Source organism: Ictalurus furcatus, chromosome 14 (genome assembly GCF_023375685.1).
Source record: "Ictalurus furcatus strain D&B chromosome 14, Billie_1.0, whole genome shotgun sequence".
NCBI classification, from domain to species: domain Eukaryota; kingdom Metazoa; phylum Chordata; class Actinopteri; order Siluriformes; family Ictaluridae; genus Ictalurus; species Ictalurus furcatus.
Genome location: NC_071268.1, coordinates 6,598,091 through 6,620,763, shown reverse-complemented (window position 1 = coordinate 6,620,763; position 22,673 = coordinate 6,598,091). Strand labels below are relative to the sequence as shown.

Below are 22,673 nucleotides of genomic sequence, written 5' to 3'. Positions count from 1 at the left end.
TATTCGATTATGCTTAAGTAATAATTCTAAATGTTGGTTACATATTGAGTACACTTCATTAACATATCCAAATGTTAGTTACACATATTGATTACACTTCATAGATGTTTTCTATAGACCCACCACGGTCGTGTCATCTGTGAACTTGATGATGGTCAATGTTTCATGACCCTTTAATGTAATTAAAACAAACAAACAAACAAAAAAAAACTGCATTTCGAATCTTTATGAACCCTTTGGCTTACCATAGTCGCAGCGCCGCCTCGATTTCGTTTTCGCGTCGTAAACAAGAAATCATTGTCTGATTCTCGCAGTGAGATATTTTTTTTGTTGCTGTTGTTCCAAACATTCTTCAAGAGTCTGACGGACCAGACTCACGTCTACAGCTTTAATTTAACCCTGCTGCAGGTGTCACCTGACTGCAAACTGTAGGGTGTTTTTCCTCCTCTTTTACTTTCAGTCTTGTGTTTATCCGTGCTTCCTGTGTGTGTCAGAAACTCAGTGTGTAATTACAGTTTTATTTCCAGGATTTCACATCAACAGTGTGTTAGGATTACCTACAAAAGGAGGACAAAATGAACTGTGGCCTGCTGACAAACAAGAATGAGCCAGGTAGGATTTAGAGGGGTGTGTGTATTGTTTTTTATTAAACATTCTCTCTCTCTCTCTCTCTCTCTCTCACACACACACACACTTTCAGTAACAGCTTTATCCAGAGAGCACTGAGGTGGTTCCAGAAACTATCCCGGAAGCACTGCGTCATTCAGCAGAGCAAAATGTTAATGTAGGTTTCTGTATTAATAATATGGAAGCTTATATTCCTTGTAAACTTCCTGCTTGCTTTTGGTCCCTTCAGCTGCAGCAGGCACAAGTGTTTGTGTTGCAAAATCCTCCTTCACACATGAACGCACATGTTATTGGTTGGATATGCGACATGTAAACACCCCGAAGGATGACCAAACACTGGAGTAAAGTTGGCTTGACGTTGGAAAGTCGATATTCGCAGAAATTAAGGGACTAAAATTACATCCGACATTGATATACACGTTTCTATCTTCAATAGCAGTTGAAGGGAATGACTTACAGCAGGCGTGTCCAATCTTATCCGGAAAGGACCGGTGTGGGTGCAGGTGTTCATTCCAATCAATCAGAAGCCACGCCTGAGTCTATTGAAAGCCAGGATCAACTGGTTAAACAGGTAGAATCAGGTGTGACACCTGCACCCACACAGGCCCTTTGCGGATAAGATTGGACACCCCTGAATTACAGTCACAAAACCAACTGTAATGTATTCACGAAGGTGTCGACTATGATGCACACTTTTTAGATTTTTGATATTTAATAAAATAGACTAACAAATGTGCAAATATTCCATATATTTCACTACCAAATGGACTCGTACACAAAATATACCCTCATTTAAAGCTCAATAGGATTTGAAGAGAATGACTTACAGTCACAAAACCAACTGTAAAGTGTTCATCTAGGTGTCAGCTATAACACACACCTTTTAGAGTTTTGATAGTCTAGACTGTTCCAACAATTGAAAACATTTGGCGCATCATGGAACAAAGAAAACAGAGATGTTTACTGTTGGTTACCTGACTTCATAGGTCTGGGCATCAGTGTACAAACGTTACACTTTTATTAGTGGCATGAAAGGAAAACATCAAATAACTCATCCAACCAAAGTAGGAAAGAGAAATGTACAATAGCCTACATAATGAAAGATTTCTGCTGCTCTTTGTGTCATTAACTTAAATTTCACCTCACCCTGCATTTTTCATTCAGAGCAGAGACCACAGTGCACCTTCTTGTTTGCGTATTAGATTATTGGAAGGCAGACACCTGTGAATTCAAAGGTTACCAGCATATAGTAGACACTGGGTGAAAGTAACCACATACAGAGGCAAATGTACATCTTTCACCTTCACTGAATTTTGTGTTGTTATATTTAAGTCTGGTCACTTTCCTCATTTTGTCATAGCAGCAAAAAGGGGTCAAAATTTTTAAATGCTATGTAAAGGCAGCTCTGGGGCTCTCTGGCTGCCAAATAATCTGCTGTGGTTAAATACATTTTAAAGACCTGGATAAATGAAAATGATACCATGTGGACACAAACACAAAGCCAAATAAATTTAAATTTGTGTGGAAAATCCTTCACATGGTCAAATACTGACAATTACTGTTCTACTGTTCTGTTCTGAAAACTACAGGCATTTATCTTTTACATTTCTCTTTTGCATAAATCTCAACTAGAAGTAAAGCTCTAGCATTATAAAGTTCCCCAGAAGGAAAAAAAAAAGTAGATACTGGCCATGTAAAGGCTCCCTGCCTATAACCTACTTATGGAAATCATTAATGTCATCATTATCATTAATGAAATTTTTATTTATTTATTTATTTATTTTATTTTTATTTATTTTTTTTTACAAAAGGTCAGTTTACAATAGGAAATGCTGTTTATCATTTTGATGATCTGGATCATCATGAGTCTCTGTCTCATCAGTTTGGGTAAAAGTCACATTTGACTTAGGAGCCAGGTTGCTCCTTCACTTCAATGACCATGCTAACATCAGTGGGGAAATAATCACTGATTTATCCAAAGAGTTTTGTTCTGATGGGTGATTTTTTTTGTTGTTGTTAATGTCTTCATTTAAACATTTAAAACGTTGTCATCTATACAGGGCACCCTTCTGTATTTTGATGATGATATGATGGTGCAGGTGCATTGTGTACATGTTGACAGGCATTGTAAACTTTACAGTTTACATATAAACCATAACTCCTGCCATCTTTGTATGTTTTTGACTCAGTTCCACTGAAGTACATCGAGGTGGATCTGCAGGTTCAGGGGCATGTAGCGACGGTGACCTCCACCCTGCAGTATATAAATGAGGAAGAGAACCACCTGGAGGCTGTGTTTGTCTTCCCCATGCCTTCAGGAGCTGCTCTCTGCCATTTCAGTGCCAAGATTGCAGACCAGGAGATAGTGGCTGAGGTGCAGGAGAAACAGGAGGTGAGCGAAGCTGTGCTTTCCTTAAAATGATAAACTAATGATCTTACCTGCAGTATCCTGTAGACTAGTTAACAGGAATGTCAGTGCAGTATGGATTGTAGATTGTAGGTAATCCGCATGTTTCACACTGAGAGGGAATGTAACATTAACACATGTATTTTGTCTGTGTGTCAGGCGCGGGAGCAGTACGATGATGCAGTGAGTTCAGGTCAACAGGCCTTTCTGCTGGAGGAGAGTGAGGAGTCTGTGGACGTGTTCAAGATGAGTGTAGGCTCTCTGCCGCCAGGCCAGAGCGCCGCCGTCACCTTCATCTATATCACTGAGCTGAGTGTACAGGCTGACCATTCACTGCAATTCTGCCTGCCTGCAGTGCTCAACCCCCGCTACACACCAGCCGGTACTAAACACACACATCCACCACCACACACCTTACTGTCACATACTAAACATACGTTATTGAAAAAATCTGACACACCTCACTGTTACATCTCAATGTAAGTATTCCTGCTGATCAGGCATGCACTCAGCTAATTGGATAATCCATCAGGTAAATGAATCCTATAATCTGTTTTCCTATTATTTATTTTCAGGTTCAGGTGGTGGTATAGTGTCAGAGATAAAATCAAGTTCCTCTGGTATTCCCTACTCTCTCTCGTTTACTGCACACGTGAGCTCTCCAAACCCCATCACTAAAGTGGAGTCCAAATGTCCTCTAGAGCCCCTGATGTTCCTCAACACAGACCACACAAAGGCAAAGGTGTGTGTCTGTGTGTCTGTGTGTGAGCGAGAGAGATATGAGGTAGCATGTATGTGTCCATATGGGGTTGTACATCTTAGAGGTGTAAGGATTAAAAGAACCAGATCAATTTCAACTTTACTGATTCAGTGATTTAGCATTGGGTTTATTAGGCAAGGGGTTTACTGTGGGAGGTGCTGAGGGAGTATGGGGTGAGGGGTTCCCTTCTTAGGGCTATCCAATTGCTGTACTCCCAAAGCGAGAGCTGTGTCCGGATACTCGGCAAAAAATCGGACTCGTTCCAGGTGGGGGTTGGTCTCAGCCAGGGCTGCGTTTTGTCACCAATCCTGTTTGTGATATTCATGGACAGGATATCGAGGCGTAGTCATGGTGGGGAGGGGTTGCTGTTTGGTGACCTGATGATCTAATCGCTGCTTTTTGCAGATGATGTGGTCCTGATGGCATCATCGGTCTGTGACCTCCAGCACTCACTGGATTGGTTCGCAGCTGAGTGTGAAGCGGCTGGGATGAGGATTAGCACCTCTAAATCTGAGGCCATGGTTCTCAGCAGGAAACCGATGGAGTGCCTACTCCAGGTGGGGAATGAGTACTTAACCCAAGTGAAGGAGTTCAAGTACCTAGGGGTCTTGTTCACAAGTGAGGGGACATTGGAGCGGGAGATTGGCCGGAAAATCGGAGCAGCAGGAGCGGTATTGCAATCGCTTTACCACACCGGTGTGACGAAAAGAAAGCTGAGCAGGAAGGCAAAGCTCTCGATCTACCGGGAAATCTTCGTTCCTACCCTCACCTATGGTCATGAAGACTGGGTAGTGACTGAAAGAACTAGATCGCGGGTACAAGCGGCCGAAATGGGTTTTCTCAGGAGGGTGGCTGGCCTCTCCCTTAGGGATAGGGTGAGAAGCTCGGTTATCCGAGAGGAACTCAGACTAGAGCCGTTGCTCCTTTGCGTTGAAAGGAGCCACTTGAGGTGGTTCAGGCACCTGGTAAGGATGACCCCTGGGCGCCTCCCTAGGGAGGTGTTCCAGGCATGTCCAGCTGGGAGGAGACCTCAGGGAAGACCCAGGACGAGGTGGAGAGATCCCCAGTCAGAGCTGGTTAATGTGGCTTGGGAAAGGGAAGTTTGGGGTCCCCTGCTGGAGCTGCTGCCCCCGCGACCCGATAACGGATAAGCAGTTGAGGATGGATGGATGGATGGATGGATGGATGGATGTATTAGGCAAGCAAATACAGGCATCTATCATATCACTTTTTCATGACTAGCATACAATTGTTTAGAAACTTTTTGGCAAGGCTTGCTGGGTGCTCCCATGGTCCAAGCCAGTCATCTGGCCATAAGATCTAGCCCTTGTCTAAGTAACTCAGATCTTAATGCCTGCCTATTTTCCCTGCTTCCAACACATTGACTATGAGAACCGAGTGTTTACTTGCAAATTGTGATGGCTAGATGATGCGTCAGAGCATTTCTTAAATGTCAGGTCTTTTGGGGTATTCGCGTTAAACAGTGGTTAGCACTTACCAAAAGTGGTCCAAGGAAGCACAACCAGTGAACTGGCAAAAGGGTCATTGGTACCCAATGCTCACTGATCAGCATGGGGAGTGAAGGTTAGCCTGTCTATTCATTTCCCACAGAAGAGCTACTGTAGCATAAATTGCTGTAAAAGTTAATGTTAGTTACAATAGAAAGGTGTCGGAACACACAGTGCATCACAGCTTGCTCTGGATGGGGCTGCCTAGTAGCAGACCAGTCCTAGTGCCCATGCTAACCCCTGTCCACAGCCAGAAGCACCCTCAATGGGCATGTGAGTATCAAAACTGGACCATGGAGCAATGGAAAAAAGGTGGCCTGGTGTGATAAATCATGCGGATGGCTGGGTACATGTGCGTCACTTACCTTGGGAAGAAATGGCACCCGGATGCATTATGGGAAGAAGGCAAGCCGGCAGAGGCAGTTTTATGCTCTGGGCAATGTTCTGCTGGGAAAGCTTGGGTTCTGGCATGTGAATGTTACTTTGGCACATACCACCTGCCTAAACATTGTTGCAGACCAAGCACACTCATGGCAATGGTATTCCCTTATGGTAGTGGACTCTTTCAGCAGGGTATTGTGCCCTGCCACACTGCAGAAATTGTTCAGGAATGGTTCCAAATTCACCAGATCTCAGTCCAGTCGAGCATTTGTGGGATGTGCTGGACAAACAAGTCCGACCCATGGAGGCCAAACTTTGCAACTTATAGGATCTACTGCTGTATCTATGTATATGTATACGGCCCCCTCTGAAAGTATTGGAACAGCAAGGCCAATTCTATTGTTTTTGCTATAAATTGAAGACATTTGGGTTTAAGATCAAAAGATGAATTGGAATTTCAGCTTTAATTTCCTGATATTTACATCTAGATTTATTAAACAACTTAGAACTTGGCACCTTTGGTAGCAGACCACCCAGTTTTTAGTTGAGCAAAAGTACTGGAACAGATAATCAAAGTAAATAACACTAGGTGACATTACAGTGCATATCCCTTGGTTGGAATAACTGCATCAAACTAGTGACCCACTGACATCACCAAAGTGTTTCATTCTTTTTCTGTGATACTTTTCCAGGCTTGTACCATAGCATCTTTCAGTTATTGTTTGTTTTGGGGGTTTTCCTTCAGTCTCCTCTTCAGGAGGAGAAATGCTGCTCAATTGAGTTAAGGTCTGGTGATTGACTTGACCAGTCTGGAACCTTCCAGTTTTTCCTCCCAATGAAGTCCTGTGTCGTTGGCAGTGTGTTTGGGGACATGGTCTTGCTTCATGATGAAGTTCCTTCAAATAAGATTGTATGCATTTCTCTGTAAATTAGCATACAGAATGTTTCTGTAGTCTTCTGCATTAATTCTGCTGCTACCATCATGAGTTACATCATCAATAAAGATTAGTGAGTCTGTTCCAGAAGCAACTGTGCAAGCCCAAACCATGACGCTAGCTCCACCATGTTTCACAGATGAGCTTGTATGTTTTAGATCATGAGCAGATCCATTCTTTAATCATACTTTGGCCTTCCCATCACTTTGGTAGAGGTTAATCTTGGTTCCAGAACTTTCTCTGTATTTCTTTGCGAATTCCAATCTGGCTTTCTGAGTTTTACTGCTGATGAGTGGTTTGCATCTTGTGGTATGACCTCTATATTTCTGCTCTCGAAGTGTTTTTTGAATCTATCATCAACTGATGTTGTTTTCCTTGGCCAGCCCTTTCTATGTCTGGTTGTTAGTACACCAGTGGTTTCTCTCTTTTTCAGGACATTCCAAATTGTTGTATTGGCTTCGCCCAATGCTTGTGCAATGGCTCCGATAGTTTCCTTCTTTTCTCCACTTCAGAATGGCTTGCTTTTTTCCTATAGACAACTCTCTGGTCTTCATGTTGGTTTATCCTTTTTAACAACAAATGCAGTCTTCACAGGTGAAACCTAGGGGTCAAACCAAGAGTTTGAATGTCTATTCAGGGCTATTAATTCTTTGAGCAGTCAATTTGACATGGCACACCTGGGCAGCATTAAACACCTGTCAGTTGCATGTTCCAATATTTTTGATAACGTGACAAAACGGGTGGCTTCAAACAAAGACCGCCATGTTTTAAGATGTTTAACACATCTAGATGTAACTATGAACTTCTGATCTGTTGTTTCATATAAATCTTTTGATCACAAACTCAAATGTCTTAGTGTATTTTGGAAAAAAAAAAAATAGAATTGGCCTTGCACACCGTCTATTTTAATAGGAATACCTGTATATCTGCTCATTTATGCAGTTATCTAATCATTCAATCATGTGGCAGCAGCACAATGCGTAAAATCATCACCAAAGAAGAAAAGGAGCAGCATTTGTTGGAAAAAACAGTTTGCCAACTCTTACGCATGAGAATGGATCTGTTGTGCTTTAAAATTGTGTGCCAGCCAGTTGCACATGAAACATTGCACAGGTAGATGAAAGAATGGATTCCACTTAATATCATCAAATTCAGGAAACAACTCAGTCAAGAAATCAAAACTGAAAAGAGGCTGGCTTTGGGACCTAAATCCACCAGGAACACCTTCAAGAAACGCAAGATGAGGCTTTTGAAATGTCCCTCACAGTCTTACACACTGACATATATCATACACACCAAACAGGTCTTGCTTAGTACTTTTACTTTTCTCTAATTGAATTCCATGAAATATAAAGTAACTGCGCATTAAAATTTGCAGATTTTTTTTTCATAAAAAATGTTCATTTTTTGCCACTCACCTGCATGTAATCTTTAATAGGATTCTATTTAAATGCATATTATTATCAGAACACTTTATATAGTGTGTGTGTGTGTGTGTGTGTGTTTAGGTAAGCCTTTGTGCAGGTCATATGTTTGATCGAGATGTCGAGCTGTATCTATATTATCAGAATCCTCATCAGCTCACTGCTATAGTGGAAGCTGGATCTCCCGCAGCACAGCCAGGTACAATATTTCTGTTTAATAAAATAAAACCTTCCCAGAAGACAGCGTTTCAAACGCAATATCAGTTAAACAAAGAAAACCATGTTTTTCAGAATGTCACAAATCCTTTTTTCAAATAAAACACTTATTTAAAAAAACAAACAAACTAATCATTGTGCACCTTTTGAAAATTACTATTAAAAACGAACAAAAGATAAGCTAATATTGGTTGCGGGTGTTAATTTAATGTTTGTAATATAGTTTGAATATCTCAAATTTAACAAAATGGAAGTGTCTTATTTCTTTTCTTGCCTTCTTTTCATTACATTTCTGTTCATTTATCTTTCTTTTTAGGGACTCTCCTGGGAGACCCTGTGGTCATGGTCAGTTTCTATCCAGAGTTTCCTGAGTCAGTGATGTCCTCCGTGTCGTCATGTGGCGAGTTTGTGTTTGTTATGGACAGATCTGGCAGTATGAGCTGTGCCATGCATAATGGACAAGGTGCACAAGAACGCATCGAGTGTGCCAGGGTAAGACTCAACACTTAACTGTTCTGTAGATATTTTTTTCTTTTTTTCATCATAACAGCTTTTTGCCTTGTAAAAATTTAAAGATTTTTTTTTCTTTTCATATGAATTAAGCTTGAATTAAAAAACCAATGATAATACTAAAAAGAATAATAATATTGACTATGTGAATAATGATGTGTTTAGGACACTCTGCTCCTGCTGCTGAAGAGTCTCCCCATGGACTGTTACTTCAACATCTATGGCTTTGGCTCTCACTATGAATCCTTCTTCCCGTGAGTAACCCGAACATGAACCAGTGAATAAGGAGTAGTTCTGTCACTCAGTTCATTATGCAGACACAAACATGGATGAAATGAAATGATACAGGTCTGGGTGGTGGCAGATAGTAGCATTGCTTCTTACAGGGCCATATTTTGAGCTTCATGTCATGTCCATGTGGGTTTTCTCTGGGTTCTCCGGTTTACTCCAACCTCCCAAAAACATGCCAGTTGCTGGATTGGCTAAACTAAAGCCCCTAGAATGTGTGAATGAATGTGTGCATGTTGATCTGTGTAGGATTGGTGTTCCATCCAGGGTGTGTTCCCACCTCATGCCCAGTATTTTTGGGATAGCTGACCTGAATCAAGTGATTACTGAAAGTGAGTGTGTGAGAGTGATCGAGGGATGGTTAGATGTGCTGTGTCTCAATTGTGTTGTATGATTCCCTGGCTTTAGGAAAAGTGTGCAGTACAGTCAGGACACTATGGAGCAGGCTGTGAAGAAAGTAAATGAGATGCAAGCAGACATGGGGGGCACGGAGATTCTGCAACCTCTGGAGCACATTTACAAACAGCCTTGTATCCCCAACCACCCAAGACAGGTAACATTATTCTACATCCAAACCTGCAGTTGAGCAGAATATGTATATTTACCCATTTAACATGTCCTGTTTAGATTTATATTTCTAGTCAAGGCCAGTAGATCACCGCTCTCTCCAAAGTCCCATGTTTCACAGTGAGAAATCTGAAGGGTACTCTTTTTTCACATTCTTGTAGAAAAAAAAGGCGTTTTGAGGGTTATTTAAAGGTTCATTGGATAATTAAGAGTTCTTAATTAAGTATCAGAAGCACTGTTGTAGGGTTCCCTCAGATTGGGACAAACGAATCTTGCTAAAAATGTAAGGATTAGGATTATTGAAGGAAAAAAGTAAACAACTGTTGCTCATCTGTAGTATTTTTTTCACCCTGGATGTTCAATTTCTGTTCTCTCTTTCCAGCTGTTCATATTTACAGATGGTGAAGTAGGAAACACCAAAGATGTTCTTCACTGCGTGAAGAGCAATGCTGATGTCCACAGGCATGTGCTCTTTAAAGCATTAAAACATTCTCTTAAAACATTCATGATGTATACAGTTTATTTTCGGAAAAATTGAGTAGCTAGAACTAGAAGTATAAATATTTAAAGCATTTAAATTATTCCTAATGCATTCAGCTAACTGAGAGGTACAAATATTTGATTACTTTGGGAGAATTATCATGACAGTTTCAGAATTGTAAACAATAATCCCCTAAAGTGGACCAGATTCCCATATAAAAAAGGAAAATGTATCATACCACAACACTGTTGATTTCTTCATTCCAATCACTCAGAAGGTGTTAATTTTTGCACAGTTATGCAGTGTTGTGATTGTTAGTAGTGCCTGGTATCTGTTTTCCTCTCCCCACTTGTATGTGTGTATGTATGTGCATGTGAGAGTGGAGTTGATCTTTTTCTAGAGTAACTTACTCACAGGGACTTGTGTAGCAGAAGCAAATATTATTCAACCCTAACAATAAATGTATTTTAAAAGAGAAAATTTTTTTTAACAAAGTAAACCGTGTAACAGTTTCTACGGTGATGCTTTCTGTAATAAAAAAGGTTTATTTAACATTTATGGATAAAGCAGTATGCCCAATTGTTATTTATTCCGGACTTAGCATGTTTTATAATGAGTTTTTTTCTGATAATTTTCTATATGTAGAACGCTCATAAAGGATTTATAATCCACCTCTTTGTTTAAACAGATGCTTCTCATTTGGGATTGGTGAAGGTGCAAGTTCTGCACTCATCACAGGATTGGCTGAGAACAGCTCTGGCCACGCCCAGTTCGTCTCAGGAAAAGAGCGCATGCAGGCCAAAGTAAGACCGGGTTCTTCTCAAACAGCAACAAAGAAACAAATAGAAATAACAGAAATTTATACCTTAGCCTAGTGGCATCAACTAATGAATCTTTTCTCACTTTAGTAATCACAATTTGATTGAAATGATTTGGTGGTTCATTTACAGCATGTACATCAAATAATTATACCTGTCCTTGAGAGATAAATTTGAAATTTCCATGAATATTCTTTGTCGTTAATTCCCAATGCTAGGTAATGCAGTCCCTTCGCTATGCTTTGCAACCAGCAGTGACTGATATCACTGAGGATTGGACTGGTTTGTGTTTCACCCGTCTGAGCCCCCCGATTAATTCACTTTTCCATGGTCAAAGAGCACTGATTTATGCCCAGTTGAAAGGAGAGGTGAGAGCTTTATCACACTGTTTTATACGAAAACTTTTTTTTTCAGATTCTGAATCTGATAATACTGAATGGAAATTGATTTGCATGCTTTCTCTTCATTTTTATCTTCATCAAGCCATGAAGTTTCCATTATTCATGCATAATTTAATACATTTAAAAAAACTAATTGTTTAAATTGTGATTACTTATCACCTATTGTTCTACTCTCTCTGTCCCTAGGAATGTCAGAACCCAGACACTAAGGGGAAAATATCAGTGCGGTACCGCCTAGGAGATCAAGAGGTAACGAACACCGTCCACTTCTCCCTGAAGCTGGCTGAGGAGAGCGGGTAACTGCTACAAGTACTCTGTAATGTTTAAAGGAAGCAATTTTGTCTTTTTGATTGTCTCATTTCTGATGTAATCTTATAATAAACCCTAGCTTGGGTGGCTTTAGCTTTCATACACAGTCATAAATATCAGCTTGGTTACAGCACTCAAAATTAGTCAGAGCTACTATATCTTATAGCAGCAAAGTCTCTGGCAGTTTAGTGCGATAAGCGGAACCAGCTAGCAGTGTAAGGAGGATTTGAATCAATTCAGGGTTATCTGGAAATGAAATGAGCAATATGTAGTTAAGACATGTGGATTTGTGGTATTAACTTAAATATGTTGTTGAACTTCATGTAGACGATTGGAAACTGATAAATCTGAAACAGAAACACTTCAGATGATGGAAGACACGTGGTCAAGTTTATCGTGTAAATCCTAACTAATTACAGCAAGACAGAATAGTAAAACGTTTAATTGTTACTCAGCTTTGTGTGTGTGTGTGTGTGTGTGTGTGTTTGTGCAGACTGGCCATCCACAGGCTGGGTGCTCGCTCTCTGATCCGCACTCTGGAAAGGGACGAGCAGGATGATGGAGCTGATAAAGAGGCTCTGAAGGCCAGAGTGGTGGAACTGAGTAAGCAGTCTGGAGTGAGCAGCTCTCACACAGCCTTCATAGCTGTCCATAAGGGCAGTGGACAAGCTGTGAAAGGACCACTGGTGAAGAGGAGAATTCCTACCCCTAGTCAGTATTCTTTTCACTTTTACTCAACCTGTCATCTAATAATATGAGGATTATTGTGATTAGCATACATGGTTTTAGTGCTTTTAAGCATAAACACACCATACAGAGCACATAAGGAATCTAACCTCCTGTTTTTGTTTTTTGTATGTTTAGTGCTTATGGCATATTCAATGAGCATTAACCGTAAGTAATGGAACACAAGAGTTTGTAAATACTTATGGAACATGAGACTATTATTGTGTTGTATTTCCTTCATGAAATGTGTTGAGACTTGTGTTTACAGTTTGTAAAGATGGGTAAAGATGATGTGGTGCTTTGTATCATATACATGATATGACCTGGATTTGAGCGTACAAAAGCTTCATGTTACTTTAGATTACACATTTTTACCTATCTAGTAACCAGTGGAAGATTAGCGTTAAAGATTTCATCTTTATGCATATGCAGAAATGTGCAATAAAATAAAAATGTCATTGGGCTGGGTGATGTGACGATATAAAATTGATGTCGTAATAAATTCTCTCTGTTGTAATATCTTTTTATTAAATTTATTACGACGAACGACAGGGTAAGGGTTAAACAGTATTACAGAGTATTGTGTCATTGGTTTAACAGTTAAGCATGTTAAATGGTTGAAAGGCTAAAAGTTTGTTATATAAAAGTTACAATGTTAAAAACATTTAAACATATTTAAAGGGTAATGTGTTAAAATGCTGATATGATGTTCCAGGTGGTTGCTAAGTTGTTGCTATGTGTTGGATGTTGCTACGTGGTTGCTATGAACAGTTAAACATGAACAGGTTAAAAGGTCAAAGGCTAGTTTAAAGAGTTAAAATGTTGCTAGCATGTTCATGGTGGTTGCTAGGGTGTTCCTAGACCGTTGCTATTCTAACCCAGACGAATAAAATACACATGAGGGGTTTAAAGTGTATATTTTCATAAATGAAATACATTCTTTATATGTAGACAAAATTTGGCATCTCTTGAATAAGAGTAATGAAATGAATATGAATTAAATTGTGTATACAATGGGTTTCAATGGAAGGATGGGGGAACGAGACTAAAAGAAGGTAAATGGTGAAAGACAAGTTTGGAGCATTGAGTGTGTGTAATAGTATATGAAAGTATTCAGAGAAGAGGCTCTTTTACCTTTGTGAAGCTAATAATAATAATAATAATTATTATTATTATTATTATTATTATTATGTTCTGACTGGAGGCAGCTGATATGATTGAATCTTTTACACATTTTTTTAATTACAGATTTTTTTAGACATCAAATAAAGTATGGTAGTTTATAAACTTTAGTTTCTAAATACTTTTTTGCATGTACATATTATAGAAAATAATCTAACATCTTGTTATCCTGTTATTGGTGCAGGGTGTACGGCTGCACCAATGGCTGCATCAGTGTTTACAGCAATGGCTGTACCAACGTGTGCACCAATGGGTCATCGTTTGAAAGGTGAGTTGTTGAACATTAGACTAAAATCTTAGTTGTCGAACATAAGATTAATTGTGTGCAGTGCCCTCCACTAATATTGGCACCCTTGGTAAATATGAGCAAAGAAGGCTGTGAAAAATTGTGAAAGGTTGTTTAACCTTTTGATATTTTGTTCAAGAAATTCACAAAAATACTCTGCTTTCATCGATTTCAAGCCATTTCAAACACAACACAGGTTTATCAAAGAAAAATATCTTAGTTAAAATATAGGTGTGCAACAATTATTAGCTCCCCTATGAATTCATATGAGAAAAACATATTTGAATTATATTCCCATTGATATTTAAACATTTTTTAGTACACCTGGGTGACTAGGAACAGGAAATTGTTCAACCACAACTTCCTGTTTCACAGGGGTATAAATATGAGATAACACATAGGACAAATTCCCTTAGACATTTATAACAATGGGTAAGACCAAGGAATATAGCTGTGATGTGCGGCAAAAGGTTGTTGAGCTTCAAAAACTGGGAAGTGGCTATAAGAAAATAGCACAAGCATTGAAAATGCCCATTTCCACCATCAGGGCAATAATTAAGAAGTTCCAGTCAACTGGAAATGTTATGAATCAACCTGGAATTGGACGTGTGTCTATATCGTCTCAACACACTGTGAAGAGGATGGTTCTGATATAAATCTTTTCTAGATGATAAACAGGGTTCAGCTTCACCAGAAGTAAGATGATTGAAGAATCAGGAGACCAAGAGCCAAGACCAAGATGGTTTATTATGCGTGCAAAGACACGCTGGGCACTACAACGTTTGTTACCTGACCGCAATAGTTAAAATAATAAAAGACAAAAGCTTATTTAAACCACTTTTGTAGTGGAAATGCCACTTTTTAAAGAAAATTATAAATCTTCTTAACACAATTCTGAAATTATTACACACATTAGTTAGCATGAAGAAACAATAAACCTCAGCTATAATAAACTATAAATAACAAAAAAATCATTTGTATGGATTTGTTTAAAACGCTAAACTATATAATTAATATCTCAATTAACCCAGATATCTTGAGTGGGATAATTCAGAATTTAGGCTGAATATCAGATTCTAGTATTTATACCTGAGTAGAAGAGTTCAGAATTTTAGCAACATTCAGGAACATGCAGTAATGTAACTTTTGCTAATTGATAAGGGATTATTTTTGAGACATGGATAGAAGAAAGCTGAGTCAATGAAGGTGTATTTCATTAACATTTAAACAAATGTCAGTTAACCTATTTTGTTAATATTATTTATGATTTAATAATGTTCAATGGACTGCCATCCAATCCAGGGTGTATTCCTACCTCACACCCAGTGTTCTCAGGGTAGGCTTTGAATCCACCACAATCCTGACCACATAAAAGTGGTTACTGAAAGTGAGTGTAAATGCTGAAGTTCATGGATTGTTAATGTTAATTAATGCAGTAGATAATGCTCGCTATGGAAATCTTAAAGTAGCGTGTTACTGTATCCACTATCTTCACTGTTTCTGGATTTCATCTTATAGTGATGTTAACTAGAAATTTTTATTCATAGATTAAATAAACATTTGTCAGTGCACTTGTATTTCATTAACATTGAATCAGAATCAGAAACACCTTGATCACTATATTGTCTTATTCAGAATGAGGTCAATAATTAGAATACTGCTGTCCATGTAAACATAGTCAGGGATGCACGTATTATATTCAGAGTGCATGATTAATGAGGAAGAATGCTGATGTTTTTTTGTTGTTTCTTTGTTTGTTTATTTGCTTCTGTACAGTGATGTCTGCATGTGCTCCAGTTCAAGCTAGTAAGTTACTGAATATAATAGTTTGTAATTCATACACCATACAGATCCACAAAAGTAAAGTAAAAAGAAAAGTATTATTGATTTTTTTAAAAAATACAGACCCTACAAGAAACTGTATGTAGGGATGCAACAATATAAACTTTGAAGTTTATTGTTGAATATGAAACTAATATTTTACCTTTTTCCTTTCTATTTTTTTTATTATTCTATTTTTTTTATCTGTTATTTATCTTCACTGTCTTGGTGGATTTCATCCAGTGGTAGAGTGTAAGTGTACACAATGTGTTTTTCTCTGACTTTGCTAGTGAAGTTGAATATAATACGCAGATTATTGGAAGTGTGAATGTTTAATCAAGTTCAGTTGATGAGCTGTTACCTTCTCACTGCAGTGAAGTAATTGTTCAAATTAGGCAAGGAATGGAATACAACAATGTGTCCTGTTATACAAAAATAAACAATGATGAGGTCTAATGCAACATGTAGGGCCAATTACCACCCCGAAGTAATTATTGTCCGATAACATGCCTCAAAGTGGTTTATTCCTCATTTACCACAACAATTACATCTTTTAATTTATTATTGAGCCAAACTATATGCGTTTTTAGCATTTAGTTATGTTAATATTGTTTTGTAATATTGAATATACATATATTACTGTGATCGTTTCAGATTACAGCATTTATGTTATAGCAGTTAAAAAGAGTTGTTCTCTTACAATTCTCTTTTTTCTGTCCCTCCGAGTTAATACAACAACAAAAAATGCAGCTTGTCATGTTATTGATGAATCAGAAAGCACAAAGCCCTCTGTCCTGAAGACTTCCCATGTTGTAAAACTGACCGTTACAAAGCGCCGAAACCTAAGTCTCGTCAATCCGTCCATCATATAAGCCATTGTGAATGAGTTGTTAATGTAGAAACATTAATGAATTAGAAAGAGTACCACCATTTTAATTACAGCAACAACTACTGTCAGAGCTGCTCTTACAGACAATTAATCAACATTTTCTGACCAGTCAGGTTATGAATTCATCAGCTCTGTGCTATAAAATAATATAACTGATACAGTGTTCTGTTTTCTATTGTTTTAGCTTCATATAGACATTTTCCTTGCAGTAGTCTATACCAGTAACTCTGTTCTAAATGTTCTTTTCATTAAAAGTAGATACACAGTACAGTGTGGAAAATTAGTATTAAGTTATACTCTCACTTATTCTGTGGATATTGCAGTGCTACTGTACAGTGATTTCAAACATGATCAGGATAATGTCATGATGGTAGGATGATGGTTCCTTTTGTAAAACAGATGTGCTTTATATTCTAAATGTTTCATTCAATACTTAAATGTTTTTTGGTAAAGTTAAACATTTTCTTTATTTAAGGTGATGGAGGTTTTGACATGAACCCAGGTAATGTTCAGCAGTAACTCTGAAACCTCTCTCATATACCGTATGCATGTTTGTGTTTTAATGAACCTTTCTCTTTTTTATTACTAGTACTTAGTTCGTAATAAGATCTATATGTTTGTATATCTATACCAATGTCTCTGTAGACACCCTTGAGGCTCCAAAGGACCCGTTGTTGCAGCTCGTCTCCCTCCAGAAGGCTTTGGGTTGCTGGGAAATGGAGTCTACACTTGCAGAGGTGTTTGGGAGGACAGAAAAAGAGCTGATCGAGCAGATTCCTGCACAGGTTAATACACACTAAATATTTCTGTGTAACGTGTAACCCTGTTGGAAATTTACCCTTAAAGCCTTATTCATTACTAGTCATTACACCCCCCCAAACACCCCCCCCCAACCAAAAAAAAAACCCATTTCAGGATATGTAATGAGGCTTTAGATTACAAGTAAATATTCTTTTGTATTCTAACAGCAAACTTTTCTTCTTACTCCTGGCACTTTTGTTAACTGGATTCCAGTATAACGTCCCCTCTGAAAGTATTGGAACAGCAATGCCAATTCTTTTGTTTTTGCTGTACACAGAAATAAGTTTCTTTTTTTGCTCAGATATGCCCTGTTAGATGGATTGTTTACACAATCAATGTGTAACAACTGTGAAGACTGCATTTGTTGTTAGAAAGGATAAACCAGCATGAGAGCTGTCTATGAGAGAAAAACAAGCCATTTTGAAGCGATTTAGTCATCGCACAAGCATCAAACAGGTTGGCCAAGGAAAACAGCAGCAGTGGGTGACCAGAAACCTGGTGAGAGCTAGGAAGAAAAACCCAAAAACAACAGTCAGTGACATCACCAACAACCCCCACAGGACAGGGGTGAAGGTATCATAATCCACCTTTGAGAGCATAAATATAGAGGTCATACCACAAGATGCAAACCATTCATCCGCAGTTAGAATGAGAGAGCCAGATTGGAATTCGCAAAGAAATACAGACATGAGACACAAAAGTTCTGGAAATAAGAATAACCTCTACCCAAGTGATGGAAAGGTCAAAGTGTGGAGAACGAATGGAGCTGCTCATGATCCAAAACATATGAGCTCATCGGTCAACAGTCAACTTGTGGTGGTAGCAGCAGAATGAGTTCAGAAGTCTACAGAAACATTCTGTCTGACAATTTACAGAGAAATGCATCCAATCTAATTGGGGAAATCTAACATGACTTTTAAAATTATTTTGGTGCTGCTATGTGCAGTAGCATGTGCAGTGCTATTGTGCATAGCAGTGGACCTCTTCTGTGTCCCACAACGTTCCCCTGCCACTCATGGTACACATGTGTTGTGGAAACTAATGATATCATCATCGGCTAAAACATAAGCAGGTTACTTTACGTCCTGATCAAGTGGGGACCCGAGTACAAGTTTCACAATTCCAGTGCAACCGAACTCGGACCACCTCCTACAGGTAGTTTCAGGTCTGGTACCATGGTGCGCTTCCTGGTCTGCATGACCGCTTTCACATTAACAATTTTTCACACTAACAATTGGGTGGTCTGCCACCAAAGGTGCTATGTTTAACACATTTAGATGCAAATATGAAGAAATGAAACCTGAAATTCGGATCTATCTCCTCGAATTCATCATTTGATTTCAAACCCAAATGTTTTCAGTGTATAGCAAAAATTAATATTGACCTTGCTGTTCCAGTAATTTCAGATGGGACTATAAGACTATAACCTTTAGATTACCCAATCAAATGTGTGTGTATTCATGTATGTGTGTGTGTGTGTGTGTTAGGTTCTGTAAACTTCATGGATTTAAGAGGGACTTGTTTTCCCTGATCCAAAACCACAGCATTCCCCATGAATGCATTCAATTAATTTATTTAGGAAAAAACAAGAGATAATGCACAGAACTGAAATGTCAGTATTTCAGAAGTAAACACCCCAGAGTCAGTACTATTAGCGGCAGCTACAGCTAACAGTCTTTTTTGGTAGCTCTCCACAAGGTTGGCACATCTGGATCTTCCTCCAATCTATTAATTTTCTATCCATTGTACATAGACATGGATTCATCCATCATTGGTGCAGTGCTGTGAAAAAGTATTTGCCCCATCCTGATTTCTTCTGTTTTTGTGTGTATCTTATACTAACTAGATTTAGATCGTCAAAGGAAATACAACATAAAACAAAGTTTATTGAAAACTGTATTCAAAAATACATTTTATATTTTATTATTTTTTTTTATTTTATTGAAGCAAAATCAGCAACACCTATCAACAATGTGAAAAACTAATTACCCCTTAAACTTAAAATCTGATTGTGCCACCTTTAGCAGCAATAATTGCAACCAAACGCTTCTGATAACTGGAGATCACTGTGTAACTTACTTCTAGTACTAGGGCTTACTCCTATGCTTTGGATCATTGCATTGCTGCATAATCCAGTTGTGCTTGAGTTTCAACTTATGGACTGAAGACCTAACATTCTCCTTTAGGATTTTCTGGTAGAGAGCAGAATTCATGTTTCCCTCAATTATTGTAAGTTGCCCAGGTCCTGAAGCAGCAAAGCATCCCCACACCATCACACTGCCACCACCATGCTTGACCGTAGGTACGATGTTCCTTTTGTGGAATTCTGTGTTTGGTTTATGCCAGATGTAACGGGCCCCCTGTCTGCAAGTTACACTTTCAATTCATCAGTCCACAGAACATTCTCCCAAAAGGTTTGAGGATCATCAAGGTGTGTTTTGGCAAAATTCAGAGGAGCCTTAATGTTCTTCTGGGTTAGCAGTGGTTTTCACCTCGCCACTCTTCCATGGATGCTATTTTTGCCCAGTGTCTTTCTGATAGTGGAGTCATGAACAGTGACCTTAATTGATGTAATTTGTGCCTTGCTGGATGAGTTGTTGCTGTGCTCTTGGAGGAATTTTTTAAAGTAGGCCTCTTCTGGGAAGGTTCACTGCTGTGCCAAGTTTTTCCATTTGGAGATAATGTCCCTCACTGTGGTTCTTTGGAGTCCCAGAGCCTTTGAAATAGTGTTGTAACCCTTCCCAGTCTGATGTATTTCAATCACCTTCATCCTCATTATTTTTGGAATTTCTTTAACCAACTTCATGCTCTTGAAAAAGTTCTGTATAAGTGTTGATTTGATTAAACAGGGTTTGCAGTAATCAGGCCTGGTTGTGTCTAGTCCAGCTGAACCCCATTATGAATGCAGTTTCATAGATTTTGGAAGTTAATAACTATGGAGGCAAATACATTTTCACACAGTTACAGTTGGTATTGGATAACTTTTTTTGCTTGAATAAATAACATTTTCATTTAAAAACTGTATTGTAAGTTGTTTTGTCTTAGATTTTGTTTTAATTTCTGAAACAATTTAGTATGAGATATACACAAAATCCAAGAAATCAGGATGGGAGCAAATACTTTTTCACAGCACTGTATGTATGTAAGTTTCCTGTTTGGTTTTGTGTGCAGGTGAAGCCAGATGTCTGGGCTACACTTCTGGCTCTGATTTGGTTACATGGCTTTAAGATCGATGTACAGGTTGAGTGGCAGTTTTTGGCCATGAAAGCAGTGGCATGGATCCGCACTCAGAAAGGTAAACTCTACATTTCTGCAATCAGGCACTGCTTAAACAAAACACATCTGAATTTTACTGCTAAAATCACGCCTAACTAGCACGATATTACCAAATTTAACACGAACATCTTTACAATATCTTACTGTCATGGCGATGATGATGATTGCGTGTGTGTGTGTTTCAGTGGTCAACCAGTCAGAGTGTGTAAGGGTAGGTAACGCTCTACTGGGCTGTCAGGTTAAAGAAGATGCTCTTGGTCTCTGAAGACTTTACCCTCTTACAGCATCCACATAAAAGCCTTGGCATCATTTCTCTTGTCTACATTTTAAAAGAGCTTTACATTAATTAGTATAGTAGGGGAATTACTAGTATGCCATTAAGCACTGGAAACTTGATTGCCTTGTAGCGATCAAGTAAACAGGTGCATAAACATCTTTGCACAGATTTAGTGTCAACAATACTCACTATAATCTTTTAGCTGCCTTATTTTGCCTTATTTAAATCTCACATATTAAACTGTTAATTGAGAGACCTCTTTTACAGCTAGCTGATACATGCTGTTAGTTGGCAAGCAACCTAATATAACTCACCAGTGCAAATATTTGTTTTAGAAATGCAAATTACAAGATGCTTCCATAATTTCGTCTCTCAACATTGAGTGGTTCCATAATTTTTTTTTCAACTTGATCTGGAAAAAAATGTGCAATTAATTAAAATAATTAAATTTAATTTGTTTGTGTATGTTTCATGAAGCCATAATGTCCAGCTATTAAAAATTGTTTTGTGTCATATTTGTGATTTGTTTATTTGCTACGAAGTAAAAAAAAAAAAAAAGAAGCTGTGTGAACATCCTCTAAGTGTGGTGATTACAACCCCTGGCAAAAATTATGGAGAGCCAAACAGATTTTGCTGCAGTTTGGTATACAAGTCTTGGCTGTAGGAAAATTGCCTTTTGTGCTTATTTCTGCTACAATTATTTCCAATTACCAAAATATCTCATTTTGAAAATCTCATTTGACAATTGAATATGAAACACGTTATCATAATACTTAATAAGAAGACATTTTACTGTAGGACTATTTTTTTCTTAAATAATGTCCCCATGACTTTGCCTACATTGAATATAAACAAATTGTACTTTCTGCTTATTTCCTATTCCACACAACGCATACTTACATACCACGTCCCTTTTCTCATTTCTGCTATTTTATATAATACAAAAAGAACCTAAGTAAACACAAAATACAGTTTTTAAATGATAATTTCATTTATTTAAAGGGAAAAAAAAATCCAACAGCAACTGGCTCTGTGTGAAAAAGTAATTGCCCCCTTTACTCAAATAACCAAATGTAATTAGTAATTGGCTTGTATGACAAAATACAAGTGTGACAAATATACAAAGAAATGAGGAAATTAGGAGTGGGGGGTATCATGTATTCAAAACATTGTTGGTAAACCTTTTAACTATTAAAAGATTTAAGAATATAACTGTAAAAGCTTGTGTCTATGGGTACGGAGGAAGATTCAGGAGGCAGGTAGAATTTTTCAGCAGCTTTTCAGCGCACCTTCAAAAACTCAAAACAAAAATCAAACCAACGGAAATGCAACCCAAAAGGGGCCTGTGGCTTTTGCCTCACTCCATGTTAAAGTGCATACTCTGTGTGTGTGTGTGTGTGTGTGTGTGTGTGTGTGTGTGTGTGTGTGTTTGTGTGGGTTGCAAACAAGTGCACTGACGGTAATAAGACACAGTTGAGAATCATCAAATGTTACCTGCCAGTTTAACCCGCCTCCTGTCTGTCTGCAGCTGACGCTCTACCACGACCCTCCTACCACAATGACGGTCAAGAAAGGCAACATAATAATTTAAGAAAAATAATGATCTAATTGAAAATATATAATGAGTTTTAAAGTTGATCATGTTAGATGGAACTGATGAACAGTGAAATTGAATTTAACAAGCTGCAGTCCATACACTACTCAAAAAAACATAAATTCATAAATAATCATTAATAAATATGACTGAAGAATGCAAGACGTACAGTTTTAACATGTTAAAAAC

The 22,673-nt window shown here is 38.2% G+C and overlaps 1 protein-coding gene across 3 annotated transcripts; it reads left to right on the top strand.

The window, feature by feature from the left end:
• Nucleotides 1–304: 304 nt before the first annotated feature.
• LOC128618102 (von Willebrand factor A domain-containing protein 5A) lies at nt 305–21,405 on the top strand. Of its 3 annotated transcripts, none has more exons than XM_053641514.1 (22): nt 305–428; nt 528–612; nt 2,817–3,019; nt 3,194–3,416; nt 3,610–3,776; nt 8,127–8,241; nt 8,575–8,750; nt 8,934–9,022; nt 9,465–9,609; nt 10,006–10,085; nt 10,793–10,907; nt 11,141–11,290; nt 11,510–11,619; nt 12,126–12,343; nt 12,497–12,526; nt 13,725–13,808; nt 15,603–15,632; nt 15,891–15,899; nt 17,012–17,038; nt 17,182–17,321; nt 20,509–20,632; nt 20,799–21,405. In XM_053641514.1, the coding sequence occupies exons 2-22, from the start codon at nt 576–578 to the stop codon at nt 20,876–20,878; spliced, it is 2,352 nt and encodes a 783-aa protein (XP_053497489.1). In that variant the 5' UTR covers nt 305–428; nt 528–575; the 3' UTR covers nt 20,879–21,405. The 3 variants fall into 3 exon arrangements, with proteins under 3 accessions (XP_053497489.1, XP_053497488.1, XP_053497490.1); XM_053641513.1 differs by having other exon boundaries at nt 15,603–15,634; nt 15,878–15,899; XM_053641515.1 differs by lacking the exon at nt 15,891–15,899.
• The last annotated feature ends 1,268 nt before the right edge of the window (nt 21,406–22,673 follow it).

Coding starts and splice junctions, on each gene's coding strand:
- LOC128618102 (XM_053641513.1), top strand. CDS start 576: ATGAACTGTGGCCTGCTGACAAACAAGAATGAGCCAG. Junction 8,242..8,574: donor ATCTCCCGCAGCACAGCCAG/GTACAATATTTC, acceptor CTTTCTTTTTAG/GGACTCTCCTGGGAGACCCT. Junction 15,635..15,877: donor GTGCTCCAGTTCAAGCTAGT/AAGTTACTGAAT, acceptor CACTGTCTTGGT/GGATTTCATCCAGTGGTAGA.